The sequence below is a fragment of the Varroa destructor genome, unplaced genomic scaffold (assembly GCF_002443255.2).
Source record: "Varroa destructor unplaced genomic scaffold, Vdes_3.0 BEIS01000003.1, whole genome shotgun sequence".
Taxonomy (NCBI): domain Eukaryota; kingdom Metazoa; phylum Arthropoda; class Arachnida; order Mesostigmata; family Varroidae; genus Varroa; species Varroa destructor.
In genome coordinates, this window is record NW_019211456.1 from 24,008,051 (window position 1) to 24,026,454 (window position 18,404).

At 41.7% G+C, this 18,404-nt stretch overlaps 2 protein-coding genes and 1 long non-coding RNA gene across 16 annotated transcripts; 1 reads left to right on the forward strand and 2 right to left on the reverse strand.

The window, feature by feature from the left end:
- Positions 1–328: 328 nt before the first annotated feature.
- On the reverse strand, positions 329–5,361 carry LOC111248090 (uncharacterized). Of its 7 annotated transcripts, none has more exons than XM_086984530.1 (3): positions 5,284–5,361; positions 4,268–4,298; positions 329–3,892 (listed from the first exon to the last, which is right to left on the reverse strand). In XM_086984530.1, exon 3 carries the CDS (start codon positions 3,850–3,852, stop codon positions 1,528–1,530), a length of 2,325 nt encoding a protein of 774 aa, XP_086840656.1. In that variant the 5' UTR covers positions 3,853–3,892; positions 4,268–4,298; positions 5,284–5,361; the 3' UTR covers positions 329–1,527. The 7 variants fall into 7 exon arrangements, with proteins under 7 accessions (XP_086840656.1, XP_022655585.1, XP_022655587.1 ...); XM_022799850.2 differs by having other exon boundaries at positions 329–3,982; positions 4,268–4,381; positions 5,284–5,357; XM_022799852.2 differs by having other exon boundaries at positions 329–3,982; positions 5,284–5,356.
- Positions 5,362–7,014: 1,653 nt separating this feature from the next.
- On the reverse strand, positions 7,015–17,864 carry LOC111248128 (uncharacterized). Of its 8 annotated transcripts, none has more exons than XM_022799929.2 (11): positions 17,686–17,864; positions 15,154–15,431; positions 14,720–14,822; positions 14,192–14,382; positions 13,343–13,616; positions 11,473–11,804; positions 10,572–10,776; positions 10,174–10,229; positions 7,991–8,242; positions 7,399–7,638; positions 7,015–7,179 (listed from the first exon to the last, which is right to left on the reverse strand). In XM_022799929.2, the coding sequence occupies exons 2-9, from the start codon at positions 15,351–15,353 to the stop codon at positions 8,026–8,028; spliced, it is 1,578 nt and encodes a 525-aa protein (XP_022655664.1). In that variant the 5' UTR covers positions 15,354–15,431; positions 17,686–17,864; the 3' UTR covers positions 7,015–7,179; positions 7,399–7,638; positions 7,991–8,025. The 8 variants fall into 8 exon arrangements, with proteins under 8 accessions (XP_022655664.1, XP_086840540.1, XP_086840539.1 ...); XM_086984414.1 differs by lacking the exon at positions 17,686–17,864 and adding an exon at positions 17,080–17,435 and having other exon boundaries at positions 7,999–8,242; XM_086984413.1 differs by lacking the exon at positions 17,686–17,864 and adding an exon at positions 17,080–17,434.
- Positions 8,238–10,686, forward strand: LOC147756703 (uncharacterized). The gene is made up of 3 exons (XR_015324405.1): positions 8,238–8,379; positions 8,940–9,145; positions 10,548–10,686. It is a non-coding gene; the product is annotated as an uncharacterized LOC147756703 (long non-coding RNA).
- Positions 17,865–18,404: the final 540 nt, after the last annotated feature.

Below are 18,404 nucleotides of genomic sequence, written 5' to 3' on the forward strand. Positions count from 1 at the left end.
TTATTTCTCATAATGCAAAAGGTCAGTACTTAGCGCTGCTAATGAAACGCATCGGAAAACCCTCCATAAGCATAACGTTTCTTGCAGTTGTCTGCGGAAACATCAACGACCTGACCATAGAGTGCATGATTTGCATGTTTAATTTCAATAGGTTTCAAGAAATTTTCTCCATAGCAAGCAAGCTGCCTTCTTTCTTAAAAAAAACACTTGTGCCAAATCTTCTTAGTGCCGCATCAAGGTGGTTCGAATGAGCAGGCTCTAAGCGCTAGCGTTTCAGGGCTGAGATACCGCTACAGATCAATATACTCATCTACCATCCGAAAAGAATGGCTGCATTTATGACGACCGGCATTTTTTATTCAATTTCACCTAGCCTGTATCCAGGAAGATTACTAATAAGAAGAAGATACTAATAATAACAATAATAATATAGGAAGTGATCGCCGTCAAGAAATATTAATATTGTCATGTTAGCAATACAGCAATTGTAATTAGCAAAGAGGATGCTCATGGTGCGTGTGTCCCAACTCCCGCTGGCTTCGCTGAAGTGGCGCGTTGTCTTCAAATAGTGGGGATTACAAGATTCGTATCCGTGTTGTCTTCAATGGAAAGCAGCTCTTGGCTTGCTAACCTTCGATGGCCACTTTTCTTGTTAGTGCTAAATATGAAAGTCGTCATTTTTGACGTGATTGTACCAAGTTTACGTGTAAAGTAGGCTCACACAATGAGCCTTACCGGTGACATCGGTTGTATGTGAGCACATATTCGAGTGGCCTCCAAAGATGGTAATTAGGTCGGTAAGTCCATGTCTTTGTCCTTCTTGATTAGACACTGAACTTGGTCAGCGCATCCATTATGCACATGGTCCCTCTTAAGCCGCTCATTTACATGCCTTTGACATTCTCTTTCTCTTAATAATATCCACCAATCATTTAGATGCCCTTAGGCGACCGAAATTTTCCTACGTTGAGCAAGTACTTGTCTGCGTTTGTGTGTAGCGCTCTGTACGCGTCGTAAAAACACGGGCCTCTAGTAGATGGCTGGTGTTTTGTACGTTTATGAGGAAACGCGTGCACGTCTAGCAGCGTAAATAAAGCACCATGCCTTAACTTATACATTATTATCGTTGTGTCCTCTTTTGGAAAGCGCGTCCAAGTCGTCTGTGTCAATCTGAGGTTGGCAAGAACGTTCATGCCAATGTTAACGATGTTCACACGAGATTGCATGAAAAATGTGCTCAGTATAGCGGGTAACGACTCGGGTGTTCTTAGGTCCAACTTTTTGTCATATTGAAAATGAGTTTATAGATGTGACTACTTTCTGCCACAAAACCATCTTGTCATTAATAATAATTCGTTATTCCTCGTGTAACCAACATTCTACTATGCGCTATTAGCCTGTAGTCGACGCGATAATCATTGGTCGAATTGCCTTCTTAGACACGCTGTGAATCCTCTGCAGCAACTTTGTGATACACCAATAGAAGTTTTCATTGATTGACTTTGTTGTGGATTTCTTGACGCCAGTTCACACCGACGAACCAGATTTTGATTCTGGATTTTCCTCTGATGCTCGGGAGGCGCTTCCAGAAACCGGAACTGGAGACAGCCGTGGGTCTTCCGGCGGCACTTTTGCAGGTGAGCCTTCGACAGGCCCCTGTGAAATATTTTGAGGCACTTTTAAAGCTGCTGAAGGTGCGCGATTGACATTTGAAAACGCTCCCAAAGCCGCTTGAGGTATTTCGGATGTCTCAGAAGTGCTGCGCAACTGTGACAATTCTGGGCTACGGATCTCAGTAGCTTTGGAGATTTGAGAAGCTTCTGGAATCGCTGGCAAAGCTTTTGAGAACTCTGGTGGACTTTGCGCAGATACATTTGCCATGTCTTTTTGACATTCCTGCAGAGCTGTCGGTGGAATCTCTGGAGAAACCGGAGGAGACACCACAGGACTCGGTGTAATTTCTGGTGTAACATCCGGAGCTTCTGTTGCTTCTGACGCGTCGTCTGAGGATGACGGTTGTGGTTTTTGTGGACTCGGCGAAGGATGCGCTTTCAATGGCACTTCGCGAGCCTTACCCTGAAGACCTCGGCCTTTTGTTTGCAAGGCTCGAGTCCTGACTTGACGAAGTCGAGCTTTCGTCTGGACGGGTCGACCTTTAGTCCGTAGTCCCTTAGCTTTGTTTTGAAAAAATCGAGCTTGTTTTTGCGCAATTCGATTTTTCGTCTGGACGTCTCGTGCCTTGGTATGTAAATTTCGCGCTTTGCCATCACCAGGCCGTCCCCTACCTTTCCGGACGCGCAATTTTGGAGAAGGAACTACAGGGTCAGGCGGCTCATTTTTATCGGAATCAGCTTCTGCTACGTCTGGCTGAACGAATTTTAGACGCCGTTGTATTTGTGGTAATGCCGCTTTTGCTTTCACAGGATCCGATGCGGGTTCCAGCGACAGATTTTCCGACCCTAAGACTCCTAACGGAGTAAAAAGCGGAAGCGGCATTTTTTTGGACGTTGACGAGTCAAGTAATGAGAGGTCTATATCTGATGGGAGTTTTGGAGTGTCTGATGGCCCTTTTAAGTTTGATGCCGAACTTGTGGAGTTCGATTGTGCCGGCACGGGAACTTGTGGTAACTTTGCTTGAGCCAAACCACCAGGTGGTATCGGTGGAGCCGATACAGGTTTTGAAGAAACTAGCAAGTCTTTTACGGAAACCGGTTCCGGACTTTTAGCGTTGTGGGACGACTGTGCAGGGGCTGATACAGTTTCTCCAGAAACTGATGGTGGTGGCACGAAACCTTTTGCAAGGGATGCCGGTCTTATTTTAGAAACTGGTGCTGTCGTTGTGTATGCCGGCTTTACGCCCTTAGAAACGGATACAACTTTTTCAGGAACTGCCACTAGCTTTTCGAGGGCTGGTGGCACGTTTTCGGGGGTCGTCAAATCTTTCAAGCTGATAAACCCCTCCTTTAAAGGGACCGATGTTAGAGCTGCAGGGTCCGCCATCAGTAGCGCCGCTGGATCCAAGATTGGGGATGGAGTTCCCGGACTCGGCAGAGTCCTTGCGGAATTCGGTGAGCTTCCTTCAAATGCCTCCGATTGCACCGGTGGTGCTACTGGTATTTTTCCACGCTCTTGCGTAACTTGTCCTGATCCAAGCGGTACAGAAATGTGTACCTCTGCAGATTGCACGGGCTCTGCCGACTTTTTTGCTGGCGAAACCTGATCAGGTGCTTTGAGCGATACCGTTAAGTTCGGTGACAGTATTCCACTCGGCACAGAAGCTTCCTCTAAGGATGCCAGAGAGGACCGTTCGGATTGCGGCGATGATCTTTGGGAGAGAATCTGCGCCCTGTCGAATGCTGACAATATACATGCGGGTATTTCTGACGGCGTAGGGGACGCTGAAACTGATTGTGTGGCGGTTAGCGTCACCACCAGAGGTGGATGCGTATGTTCAGTCATTAAGGGCCGTGGAGATGCTGAGACAGCGTTGGAGTTCACTGTGGTGTTTGAAAAGACCGCTAACGAATGAGCTGAAGTCTGCACTGGTGTTGCCAGAAGTTCGACTGTCCTCGCCAAACACACTGCTGGGCTTACAACGGCCTTGAGCCCTGCAGCTGCTTGTTGTTCGTTTGCTGATTCGGGAGACGGTGTTTCAGGAGCCACAGCAGGTTTCGGACCGCTTAAAACAGCTCTTGGGATCACTGATCCATCAGTGGGAACATCCGATAGCTTTGCATGTGCGGAAGACTCTTTTTCGGGTTGAGTAGGCAATGGGGAAGTTGACACAGGGTTTTTGTTTGAAGGCGGAGTAGCTGCAAAGGACGGGGCCTTGGCTGGTGCTGGGGGAGACATTAGTGATGAGGCTGTTGCGCTTGCCTGTAGAGCTTTTGTACTGACAGGAAGAGTTTATGCAAGGCTTATAAGATTTGAAGCAGTGAGGGACTTCAGCACCTGTTGCTTACGATAGGTGCACCTGAAAAAACTACATTTTTAAATTCAAGAAATCTTCCTTAGAAATATAACTGGATATTACTGTTTGTAATCAGTACAAAGAAAGATTACATACGTAAACTGCTGTTTCCTAAAAGAACAGTGGTAACGAAAACTATATAAAAGCCACGCTTTTAAAATGCAATTACTACCCGCTCGTAGGCGGGTATTTGAATTCTGGCAATGTGAAAACGGAACTAGTACAAAATGTATATCTTAACATTTCTTTCCAATTTTTCTCAAACAACAAAGAAAACTGGTAGCATGAAGAGCTTACCCGATTGAATTGAGTCACCAGGCGGTAATTCCTTGTCCAAACAGTGTGATGTTTAAGCAATTACAATCACAAGAAAAACTTAGCTTCTGCTGAATTTAACTGTTGAGGTATAGCCTTATGATGTAAAATAAAAAAGTTGTCATAACACTGTGATTATGGCACATATCACATTGTTTTGAAGCGCATTCCTTGAATTCTAGGTGTCAAATCATTGAACCTGTTCTTTCAAGCACAACTTAGTTAGTATTAGCATTAGTTTACCATTAAGAACGTTAATTCCGCAATTCAATAAAGAGCCCTTCAATCGCATATATATACATATATTATATAAGTATATGAAGCGCCAACTTATTTAGAAGTTATGCAACTAGACAAACCTACACTTATATTGGGCACCAAAATTACTGTGGATCGAAAAAGGTTAGGTTTACAGAACAACTGTACCGCCAGATCTTATCATCATCATCCATCATTCAAAGCTTTTTGCATTTGGGGAGGGTGTCTACCACTGGCGAGGGAAAAGGTACTTTTGAAGATTGAAAAATTATTACGTGCCCCATGCTTAGCATTCAAGACACCAGGAGATATGACCGAGCAGAAAAATCGGCCCCCGGTCAATTGGATATGTAACATTGGTTACATATCCAATTGACTTCGCCGTCTTTACAAAGCACCGCGACCTGTCCTTTGTGCCTCGTTTGATATTGAGATGCCCATTGCTTCATTGAATAGAAAAGCGTAATCGTTGAGGAGAAATTTGCCTATTCTTCGCATCCAAAAGAATAGCTATATTTCACTTGCGTTATTCTTAAAGTTGAAACCTGTAGGGAATGTTCGGCAGAGGCGTACGAGTAAAACTTTGTCGAATAGGAAGAACTCATTAATGAGAAATGTTTAGGCTAATGTGGACCTATGCATTCAGTTGTAACCTCTATTTCACCAATTTCAAAGCGTTGAAGGTCGCACTTTGAGATTATCCATTCAAATTCAAACTAGCAAGCCCCTTTCTGACTCACATAGACCAATTAGGATCAGTTTCCCTATTCAGTCCAGTTCACGCACTGGTCTGGAAGACGCACTAGATTTCGTTGTTAACTATAATTTGAAAAATAGCTAGCCCAAAAGCCCCTTAAAATCCAACTGCCGTTTGGCTAAGTAGATCATTAGCGATACAAAACCCTACAATAAATGTAAGGCTCTGGGATCGATAGTGACGTTTTAGCGGTCTAAGACTCGTCACGTCGTTACGCCGGCAAAGATAATAAAGCAGAGCAGCATTCCATATTTGTCTTCAAATCTAATTCGAATGTAGATATTCTACATGTTAAAAAACGCATGTTAAAAAAAAATTAACGCATAACATTGCCATGAACACACATTTGTGAAGTCCTGTGTACGATATAAATTTCTGTATCGAAAGAATTAAATACCCAACAGAACACTTTGTACTGCTGCCAAGCAGAATGGAAATGAAAGGTGTGTACTGCAGGAGTTATCAAACTGATTAATGAAAGGCAGAAAAGAAGCTACGTAGGCATCATCTAACACTACCAATTAGGCTATGTTCGTCAAAGTTAACCGGAGATTAGCCCCCAAAGCCACATTAGGTAAAGCCGAGGTTCAGACAATTCCGAAACATAGCTCAATTGCTTTGTACATAAACTTCGTTACCTTCTGAAATACACTCGCGTGAATATCGTTTTCAGCTATGCCCTTCTTCTTGTCCAAATAAGGCTTACCGAATAATTTAACTACATTGACATAAATTAGATTATATTATTACGTTTTTAATTCTACGTCTAGAGGATCAACAGAGTCGCTGTATTCGGGAATTTTGTTTTATGGCCTACGTAAAGAAAAAGGGAAATAGGACAAAGGCACACGCAGATAGAACACCTAAGATTCTGCACACACTAATCGTTGTTTTACGCATGTTCACGTAGGTTTTTTTTATTGATACGGTTGTTTACATATGCAGTCAGGCGGGTTCATTACATATATAGATTTTAGTAAAATTACGTTAGGTAGCCTTTTACAGCTTTTGTGCTGTTAAGTCGTCGTGAGCTGTACCGCTAAGAACACGGCTAACAGAATCTAGGCTAAAGCTGATGTTAGATAATCTTTTTCGTCGAATAAATAAGGAGTGGCAACAGCATGTCAGAGACCAAAGGTCTGCGTCAGCAAAACTATTCCGATTCAGGTTATAGCTATTACCTACATCGCAGTCTGAGCGCTCCGGGTGCACGGCTACGTTGCCTAGAAACGTTGCACAGCATCCCTACCTAACTACACAAGCCTGATCGACCGTGTTTGAGCACAAACCCATTGGTGCTTGCGATAATTCCTCCAGGTATTTGTGCGGCATAATACCAAATGTATTTTTCAGACAGACGAAAACAGACCGAAGTCGTGCCTTAAACTAAATTAAAAAGCTCCGACAGAACATGTTCGACAGCGTTTTACATACGATTCAATGTCAGATTCGTATCTTGCCCTGCAATGTTCCAGCACTGTGCTTTTGAAATAGCTTTTATGAGTGTTAGATGCTAACTAACCCTCCATATTCAGATGAAATTTTGTGCCAATGAACTTAGCCTAATCCAGAATTGCTACAGCCGACGCAATATACGACTGATTTACTACCCTCCACAACATCAATCGTAGGGTGGGAAGATTTATGAGAAATACTAATAATAACTGCCGAGTCGAGATGCCACTTGAAAATTACAAAAGAGAAGGCTATAGTGAACATTTTGAAACAACCTTATTTATTTTTCATTTACTTTTCGTATCTAAGACAGTGCGACAAAACGTCGTGAAATTTTGTCCTTCTTTGCACAATTTTGTCGATTTCCGCGTGGGTGGCAGAACTGTAGGCGATTCTGAATGCGGCGGATACTTGTCAACTGAAACTAGTTCGACAGATTTAGAACGACAATCCAAAGAATCGGAAGAATTAGGTCTCCAGCGAATTGGATTAGGTATTGTATTGAAGTATTTAGTTACGTGATGGTTAAGAGTTCCAACAGTACGGGTACGTTCGATAAAAGCTACATGCAGAACTAGGTTTCTCTTTTCAATGGGTGAATACACTGGACACAACCAGATCGCTTAATAACGCATGAACTCACCACTGTTGGCGTTTAACAAGCGCCTCATGACACGGTCTACTGTTTCTGACCTGAGGTTTTCCGTTATCGACGATGCTTTCTAGCGCTGTGACACGGTGAATAGTAAACTGCGACAAATGGAGCGTATCCGCGACGGACGTATATCAGAGTTTTTTTTCTTTCTTTCACTGTCCGAGTGCCAGATGACTCGTCGGTAGGTCTTTGGTTTAATTTCAGGATTATTAAGACAGCAAGCATTTTCTGAAACATATTTACCGTTAATGCTGAAAGGTCTGCGCGAATTATAGAGAACGAGGCCGGATTGTTTTTTCGGATTTCCTCAAACGACTAATTCTAAATAGCGATTCTAGTTCTCTGTAGTTATTCAATTGTTTTAGCTTTTCCCGCCGTCTAATCCGTGAATTGTTCACACAATTTCAGCAATTTATTCTCTGCTATTATTACCTACATTTAGCTACACCCCAAAGATGAACATAACTAAATACGATGACGATTGGTCGACAGATTATTGATACGCATCAAAAGGTGACAGTAAGAAGCCTAATCTTATCTACAGCTGTTTTTATAGTCTGATTCCTTCTTTCGAAGTTACCTTTGTACCTTGTAGGGAATTAGGGTTATTCCTTGTTATCCTCCAGTTTTTAAAACGCCGAGTCGGTCAACAAACCTTGCATTTTGAGTCTTTGAAGAAACAGCGCGATACCAACGAAGTCTACCAGGTGGCTTAAAGTCTGTCGGTAAATCCTGAGCCTTTAGAAGGCTGCTATCAACACTAGCACGGAGGCGTATGGCACTTAGCAAATGGACCTGAGCGTTCCCTTTAGTATGCTGTAACACCATGATTCTGGGCGTCGTCAATGCAGCCGCATCACAATGAAACGGACAGAATATCAGATACACTCGGGTGCAAAAGATTACGTTGCTCCAGTATTTAGGATCTCGTATCGATTATCTTGAGAACGGTTGGTGCTATCAGAAAAGGTAGGCTGATTTTTCTGAACGTAAACACACTTCGTTGTCTTTGTCAGCTTTTTTTTTTTTTTTTTTTAACTTCGACAGTCTAAATATTAAAATTAATTAATTCTTAATTAGGTACCTCAACGGATTAAATCGGAATGACAGACACGTTGCTTAAATGAGAGCAATTTGATTACGGACCTTTTTGGATAGGATTAACCGTTTCCAAGATATTCGCACAACGTTCGACATTCATATGAAATTTTGGGTAAAACTAACTAATTTTGTCGAGAAAAGGCCACGGAAAAGTAAAAATCTAGCTTTCTATTAAAGCGTTTCCCTTCTAGGGAGACCAAACGATTATTAGATCTAGCTTCTTACGCCGACAGGTATGTGCAGATATTCTGGATAAGTCATCCTGGTAACACTAATGCTCTAAACATAAAAGTGACCCTTGAGGTTGACGTCTACGTGAACTAGTTGTGTTCGCTAATTATAGTGAAAATAATAATGATAGCCGTCTATATTCGTAGGGTATTAGCAAAAGGGCCTGCCTAAGATTAGTTCTTCTTCTATGTTTTAAGCTGGTTCGCGAAACTTCTGACAATGACAAAAACAATGAAGTGTGAAGAAACAATGAAACTACTAGGTGTCTTGACGTTTTCCTCAAGAACCAACGCGTTTCAAGTTAATCGAGATTGGAAAGATCCAAAATAGCGGCTCCTGTCATACGCAAGAGTGGTCCGACAGTCTCCATTTTGCATTGCAAAGCTGAAGCGCTTCTACTCAGGTAAGGAAAAACTACCTGAGAAAATTGGGCTTTTCAATATAAGACAGGGTTTTGGAATGTGTTCGGTCCAACGGATTCGCACGATTTGTGCGGCAGTTGAATTTTAAATTTAAACGCCACCATCGTCGCGGTAGAATCAATGGTCACCTAGCAAAACACCGCATTTGATACTGCCTTGAAAGTACGGCACCCGCGTTGAGTACAGTCTTTTGAATAGTTGTTCCAGTTGGTGATTTTTGCACAGTGGTTCCAGCTTACTTTCTATTTTACCACGTTGTCATGGAGCATGTCCAAGTGTTCCTAAAAAGCTCTATGCAAATAGTGGACATGCACATATGGATTATAAGACAAACCTTTGACTCGCGTATATAGGAGGTTGGTGGCAGTCATCCCTTTCTGGTAAGCCACACCTAGTACCCTAATTCACGCGCATTAAGGATCGCATCTAGCTAAAGCAAACGATGCTCGCAAACATCGTCACCTACTATATTCTGGTAACGTTAGCATGGCTGGTAGTAGGAACGGAAATATTCGAAAATAGGCAAGTTATACCTTGCAAACAACCAATAATCTTGTGGTTAATGAATTGATGAAACCCCCACACACACAAAGACATCGAGCCGAGTCGCGACTGTTGTTGCTGAAATCTTTTACGGAAATCCATTTCCATGACGCATGTCAACGTAATTTTGTAACTTCTACTGAGGGCCCAGATCAATTGTTTTGGTCATTAGTTTGAATAGGCAAAATCCACTGACTTAGGCAATGTACGATATTTCGATTTAGACCAACTGTACCACACGCCACTAATTATTCATAGATAAGTGCTATTAACAATGACTAGTAAGTACAAATACTAATTTAATACTTAGTTATCTAATCTCGGTATTGGTGATGGAGTGGCAGATGAATGAAACTGGAAGATGGAACTAGCGGAAGTAACACAGCCGACAAGAATTGAAAGCCACACCCATATTCCCATGTATTCTAAATTTTAGGTTATTTTATAGAATATCAATTCAACGTACCCTTGTGCTGCGCTTCCTTTGGGATCACGAGTAGGGTGATCTGGGTCGTTTGCGTACTGGAATGAAAATAAATGCAAGTGCTCAAAAACGGGAGATCTTTTTGAATTTACCTTTAGGGTTACGGTTAGGTGCAAACAAGCACGTATTTCATACAGATTCAACGACTTCAGGCTGGACGGATAGCTTAAATCGACGATTTGTAGCAACCCATTCTCAAAATAACGCTTCACAATATAGAACCCAGGTCTACCAACGTAACAATGCCACCCAGCTGTAATGAAAAGCTAAGCGCTTGCGCGTTCTAGTTTACATCCCTATAGCACTGTGCTAAATGATCTTCGTACGTGTACGTATTTGCAATTTGCATTATGAAGATAATAGATCGAGTAAATACGCACATCACTGAGAGGAGCCCTAGCGTTGCGCCGTCGCTCAGCCTCGTCATCAACCTGTGTGAAGTCTGTAAGGCTGTCAGGAATGAGAATCTCGCTCGATTCAACATCTTCCCCATCTGGCGGTCCTCTCAACACCTTGGCCGTCGGCAGTCGAGCTAGCGTTTTAGTCTCATTGAATTCATCCCAATGACGTTCATCGTGGGACCGCCTTAAAACCAAATAAGATAACCATTACAGTTATTATTGTTTATGTTTACTAATTTGAACGAGCCTAAACCCAGACATTTCTAAGGTACAAACACATGACTAAAGTAAACCATCATTCAAATAATAAATTAAATATAAATAATTATATAAAAAATAATAATATAAAAAAATTAAATATATAAATAAATTGAAATAAAAATAATAAATTAAAAATAAAAATCAATAAATAAAAATTGAATGATGGTTCACCATCATTCAAATAAGGTGTTTAAGCCACCATATTGCTTGCCCCTGTAGCCACAGAGATCACTACGGCTGGGTAACAAACGTTGTCTCGCCAACTTTTTGTGAAAATGTAACGTGTGAATCCTGCTTAGAATAGCAGGCCTCACTCCTAGGTATTTGCCTGCTTAGTGCGGGAATTTAGCCAGCATATTGAATTATAGTTTTGATTAGATTCACATCTTCCTTTGTCCTTGTTCGAAACACTATTAACTCTTGGTAAGACCTGACGAATGTTTTTCGTTCTACGTTCAGAACCGTCGTTCTATACTGAAATGAGTTAAACACACGATTATGGTGGTATTTACATTAGCCGTCTATGAAAGCCCTGTTCCACTTTACTGTGGATGCTTTGTTTAGCAATCAATAATATAGTATCACCACTTAACAGATTCGTCAAAAGCTTTACACTTACGGTTTCTCTCGCTTTATTGTCTTCTGCGCTACTTTCTCTACTTTCATTTGAAGTTCGGTTTGTTGTTTAGCAATTTGTGCTATAATCTCTCGATTTACTTCTGCGGCCTTCATTTGCCCCTTAACTTCTACTACTGCCTGAATAGGAGGTTGGTCATTTATGTTATATGCGGGCAAAGGAGCAACTGGTTGAACGGGCGGCTCTCGAAGGGCATAGCCCTGGAAGCCGACCCCAGCTGGCGATGGCGGCGGCGATGGCGCCGGCGGCGGCGGCTGTGGCTGTGGAGTGGACGCCGCTGGTGGAGTGGCGCTTAATAGAGCTATGGAATCTCTCTGTAACCATTGAAACATGTCGCAAATGTAAGAACAACGATTCGGGTAGGATAGCCGTATTCTACTATTGTGTTTGTTGTTCTGCTGTCATCATTCTAAGAAACAACAGGAATAGTGGTACCTTGTTATAGATTAGTCTCCCCCTTGTGCTATATTTCCTGCGTCTCTTCGTAGTTCTCTTTATTGCTGCACATGTAATCTACGATGTGTTAGTGCTTCAGGTTCTTCCTGTCCTGCCAGACCAAATATATACATATATATAGCGGAACATCTCTTGCTGGCATTTAGCTCTCGTCGTAGGTATTTTCGTGGGTATGCGGGTAGCTATTTGAGGTGCAGAATGTAACTTGCCACGGTGAAACATCGTTGAATCAATCAAAAAAATGTGCCTCATCTTTTTGGCTTACGGCCTAATCTAGGTTTGAAGTCGCACATTAGGCCTGAACAACGCACCGCAGTTGGTTCGGCTTGCTGTCACACGAAAGTCAGTTTTGCGACAAACAGGTCAAAGTTTATGCTGTTTAGTAAGATTCATCAAATATTTGGTAATGGCTATATAGCCATGGTCCATTTTCTAGGCCAATATATTCATTGTTTAACAGAGCACGAAGGGAGTGTTGGAGGGCCTGTGTTGTGTATCGCTTGACCGAGATTTCTCACATAATCTAACATAATTACGCGACAGGTTTATAGAAACAGAGATGGCCCTTGCATACGAGCCTGACATTTTGTCGGCAGATGTTATTCTTTCTAGAGAGAGTGGTCTGATCGAAACAATGTTCTGGAAGATTTTGTTCAATGACTGGATGGTCGATTTTAGCATTTATAGCTTTCGACGAGTGAGTTCAGTTTTAAAGTAGGAGATTTTGTGGATGGAAACCAAGTAGTCCAGAAGCAATCACGGCAGGTTGGAAAACTCTAAACGCTTGCAATTGACACTGATAAATTTACACAGCTGATCTAATGTTAACAAACAATCTAACAAGCCTATGTAAACATAAGAGACATGTATTACTTCCGATTGGCGAGTACGGTTACGGTATGCGTTTTCTTGGCTCATAATCCGGGTTAACTAAAATGGCATTTTGTTCTCCATTTTAATTGACAGTTGGCTACAACAAAAGTATAAGCTTAGGCTTCGGCTGAGCCGATGCGTTTCCGTCTATACATTCCCACGACCACTTTGAGATGCCGGAGGAGTTCGCTCGTAATTTGTTCGTAACTATTAGTTACGAGAATAGCAGCAAAGTTGACGGCTAGTTGCTAAGTTATTAATTAGTTGCTAAGCGTCCAAGTTACAAACATTGGCCATCCATAAAGTACGAACCGAATTTGAACAGAATAATTCAATGCGTTATAAAGTGAACTTTATGCACTTTATAATTTCTACTAAAATTCCTCGATTACTTAATCGAGTTTTTAAATCAAAATAAATGTAAATACTCTTGTTGTCAAGTGGCCACAAAACACGCATCCTTCAAAATAGAGTGTGTAACAAAGCGCGTTAATAAACAATAACAAGTAAAGCTCTCGCTTACCTGACGTCTCAAAATCTCTTCTTTAAGTTTGGCAATTTCATCAACCAGCCGCTGAAGCTGTGCTTCCGAAGCTGTGCCCCGTGGGTTCTTCGTTATGTTCTGACGAACAGGTGGAACCTTTGTACTGCGCGGGACATCGTCCCGATGTACTGCCGGCCGATGTACTGCGATCGGCACGTTTGTATATTTAGCTGGAGGGGGTGAATCTTTTTGTACGTTTTCGTGCCACATCTCTTCATGCGCCGATTCTTCAGAGTCCTCCTCAGGTATTTGTCTACAGCAGTGGCGGCGAAATAACTGCACATGTTAATTATAAGTTTTAACGTCTCACAACACGGTACAACTAGTCTGAAATCGTTCTGAGAATGTTGAAAAAACCTTGAAGTCAAACGAGACCCAGTTCAACTATTCGTTCTAATGAGCTGGACCCTCGATGCAATAGCGAAGCCGTGCTTTAGTAGGAAGGATAGCCAGGAAGTGAAAAATACTCCCGTCACCCAATTCAGCGTAACCCATTATAATTTTGACGGAAGAAAAAACCAAACAGGTAACGCAGCTAAATAGGAATCGTTCTCACATTAAATTTATACTGCGATTTTTTTGCCTGCCATACAAATTTGTCCCATTTGTATCTTAACGGAGTTAAATACAATAGAACAATTGTAAAGACTGCACACAGAATTTCTTAAAATTATTCAATCTAAATGAATATTATAATACAGATAACGATCAGGACAGATAATTAGTAGTAACAAAGTAATCTTTCTAATAGAAAGAGTCCGACGCCTAAACCAAAGAGATATGCGGTAACCAACTACCTAATATAATTAAAACGAAAAAAAAACGCACGCTTCTGCAACAGTCTCGATTGCTCCGTTTACCGTTGTTGCCACTATTGACCTGTCGGTCAATTTGTCTGATTCTTGTTTGACCTCGTTCTTTTCTCTCTTATATGCCATTTGTGTTTCGCGTACAAACATCGATGTTTCGGACTCTGTTTCGGATGCCACAGGCTCTTCTCGACGCAATTTCTGCGATGCCTACAAAAAAAAACATTCTAGGAAATTGTCCTTTCATTCTCTGCAGACGCAACTGCCAAGCGCGGAAATTAGCAACGGCCAATAGCAAACGGTTTAACAGACAGAACGATCTCCGTGACGGTGAAGTGACGATATACCAGTAAACGGGGGAGTTCTAATACCGAAACCGGCCGTAAACACACGGTGCGGTTCCGGTTCGTGCTGGAAGGGACCAGCTACAGCAATGGAAACATTTTTTCATAAAGCGATAAATGTCGTCATTTGATATATGGTAATTGTCTTTAAACAAATGTACGTATTGTACGGGGGAGGACAAATCGCGCAGCAATACACGTACCGGTTTGCGTTTTTGTCCAAATTGAAATTTTGACCTTCTGAACCGAAGGTTATCTTGCCATGCGTCACTGAAGCCTTCAGTAGAAGTCACCTCGGATGTATCGCTTTATTGTAATGCAGCAATGAAATCTATTTAGTTAATGTTAACGTATGTAGCAATATGGCGCACCTTATATCTGGGACGCGCAGTCACTCGCACCTAGACAATATAGAAAGTCTAGCATACACAGTCAAAACTTACTTTTGAACAAAGCTGTTATCGGTCATAATTCTAACATGTTTCCTTCCACCTGATCATATCCGTATAGTATCATGCTAGGTATACAAATGCACAAATAACAACTATTTTACTTTTTCGAAGAAACGTTATAACAGCATAGAGCGATTAAATATGCTAAAAAATTAGTACATAATTATGAAAACAACGACACCTACGAAGGGATGGGCACTTCCGAAAGTTTTGTTTCCGGTGTAGCCGACAACAGTGGGTTTGACAACACGGTCGCAACGGATGCTTTCATTGACGCGGGCCTCGAGTCTGTTGTTGACATCGGAGTTTCAACAACAGTTGTTGTGGGCGTCGTTAAGGACTCCGCAGACCCACTTGCCGACGGGGGTATGGCTGTCACTGTCATAGCTATCTGATCCTCTGAGGATGATGAAGTTGCGTCATCTGCTGCCGCGACCTCTTCACCCGCCGAGTCGCGAGCATCCTGAAAAAATAAAATAAGGTTAGAGTGAACAAAATCGGATAGATTAAGTAGCCGGCCAGAGCTAAAGCTATCAACGTGTATATGCTCGTGCCTTCTCATGGAAGCAGGAACGAAGGGTCCGAAAGACTACGCTGTTAGTGTACAATAGCGTTGATTTGTATAGATAATTTAGCATTCGTATATACAATATATCGATTTTACAATCATGTTCTTCCTTTAAAAAAAAATGATAAAAAGGAATCGCGTTGTACTTCGGTCATTTTTTAGCTGGCCATTAAGTGTCGAATGACATACATACATACATACATACATACATACATACGCAATCAGCAATGGTCCTTGCGAAAAGCGTCACACAATACTATCAACCTTTGCTACGCTTTGACAGACGTTTGGGCTTTCGAATCACGAAAGCGCCGGATTGGAGTGAGGATGGCTACCTTGCAAAACACAGGTTACGCGTTGCGTAACTGTTTCTAACTGGTATTTTGATCTTACTCTTCGGTATGAACGAGCCTAGTATCTAACCATACACAGAGAATAATGATTACATAAAACTATTTTCGTGCAATTCATTGCCCCATAAACTTTTAACCTATCCAGAAAAAAAAGAAAGGACTGACGCCTAAACGCGTCGAAGTTTTGTTTCCGAAAAAGCAATAAACTTTCCTGTATTGCAGAAAAAAAGAGCCTGAATTACGCATAAGCGTTAAGCTATTATTTGTATGCGTGGATCGTGTAACCGTTTGAGACACGATACCGAACAAACAGAATTGTGTGTCTTGTCTTTCGGTATTGTACAAAAGATGTGGGAGAATCGTGACCTGCGCAGGCAAACAGATCCATCGAACAAGTTTTAAATGACGAAGTAAAACGTCACGAAGAAGTGCTCTTAGAGTGAACCACTGATTTTCCTATAACTAGTACGTCTGCACAGTTGTTCATACGCCTTGCTGTATTTCAATCCGTTCTCTAGAATGAAGTCAGAAATCTCGATGTAACAGTATACAAAGTTCGTTTACGAAGATGTTTTTCCATAACCCGCTTGCTGACCTATAGACATCTCTATTTACTAGAGTACCTGCTCTGGGAAGCTATGTCGTACTGTTCGTGTATAGAGGTTTCCCACCTAGGTTGTAGAGAAACGATAGTACACTATACTACTATCGAGAGTATAAGTCAGATTCGGCCTCCATGAATGCACACTACCAATTGTCGACCTACGTCCAGGTTCATGTAACTGTTTGGCCTACTTCGTCAACCGTAGGGCCTTCTTGCCTTCCGACATTGAATTGATAGATAGGCAGCAATCGGAGCACCTCTTCAATGAAAATATTTGCATCTAGTTTATTTGGGACCTGTGTCACGCAGCTCTTTGTTTACAATCAACCCATGCTTTCGTATATTGTTTAAGAAGTAGTTATGTAGCTGATCCAATTTTTATTACTAAAATTTTATCTCTAGTCAACTACAGACGTCACTAGTCAATTGGTTTTGTCCTCGCAGACGAGGAAGCAACATAAAAACTATATGATGCCCCAGACAAAACTATCGTTTGTAGATGTTAATCAGCAAAACCTGTTACGCTACATACATCAACAGCTTCTTCCATACTTAAGTGGAATAAATACTTCGTACGGTCCCGTACCATTGCAACAGTACCTGTTGTAGATCCGTAGGTGCTTGCTCAGTGTTTCGATCGTTTTAACCGTGCAACAATATTTACGTGGGAACTACAGTTCGTGAACGAAGCGTCACAGATGTTCTTTTTCTCGCTATATTAAGTAACTCACAATTACATCGCATTCAATCATTTCGTATTTGTCGCCATTATCCGGGAATCTTCGTTATTCGCCCAAGTAAAGAGACAATACAATCTTTCCCAAACAGGTCTATATTGCGAGCGTGTACAAGCGAAGAAGCGCATATTCCGATGATGGCGTTTAGAATTAATAGAAGTACGAGTTGAGCGCAAGTCAGCCCGACGATTTTACTCAACTAACCAACGACTGAGCTATTGTGATGTCATTCAGCCAGCATCGCGTCTATGGATTAGGGAGATTTGGTCATCTTTCTTGTTGGTACGAGCTGTTCTGTTAGCTGGAAGCTCACGCAAGGACAAACGGTCGTCTCACCGTCGACACGTTTGGGATGAACTAAAAGCGTATCTGAACAAACGAAGTAAAATATTGATCGTTGCAAACGGTCTGTAGGTATAAGTATATACGTAAAGAATTGATTACTGATCGCTTACCGACTCAACCCGGACGACGGATAGGCGCTTGTTGGAGAAAGATAACCAACCAGATGCTAGTATTAAGCGCAGCTGATATTCAGAAGACGTTCTGGATAGTGAAGCCTATCGAATAGTAAATATTATCTTGGCGGGCTTCGGTATGTTGCTGAATGAACGTACATAGAGGGGACGTTGCTCATATAGAGTCCTGCGGTAGTTGCAACAATGAAAAAACCATTTATAAAGCTATCTCTGCGTTCTCTAGTGGCGTGGAAACTTCTAAACCTAATTAACTAAATGACTTAATTTACACAGGACGGACAATTTCTGCCCCCAATACATTTGTTTACGTATAATATTGTGGCGTGTAATTAATTGATCAATCACCCTACCGTGCGGCGGAATGTATCGCTTTTTTCTAGTAACTTATTGTTAACTAACGCCCAGTGTTTGGCAGAGTAAAACATAAGCTTCCTTTGATATTGAGTTTTAACTAGAAAATATTGTTTTTAATTACTACGGTGACCAGGCTATGTGGTGTACAGGTAATACGCTACGTTTCTCTTACGACAACGATCGAACGAGATTGTGACGATGATTTTTGTCGTTAATACCATCAGGTCCGACCAACAAACCGCCACAAATATAAAAGCATGCCTTAGCGATTTGAAGGACTACGAGCCCTTACTGCTATTCGACGTTAATTGTTTCGCTATTTTTTGTAGAAGACAGCGTGT

Excerpts from the sequence above, each read along its gene's own strand:
- LOC111248090 (XM_086984530.1), bottom strand. The coding sequence starts at position 3,852 with ATGTCTCCCCCAGCACCAGCCAAGGCCCCGTCCTTTGCAGCTACTCCG.
- LOC111248128 (XM_086984414.1), bottom strand. Across the intron at positions 10,230-10,571 it reads CTAGGGCTCCTCTCAGTGAT|TACGCAAACGACCCAGATCA; the intron begins GTGCGTATTTAC and ends TTTTCATTCCAG. Across the intron at positions 8,243-10,173 it reads AAAGGAAGCGCAGCACAAGG|AATCATGGTGTTACAGCATA; the intron begins GTACGTTGAATT and ends GACGACGCCCAG.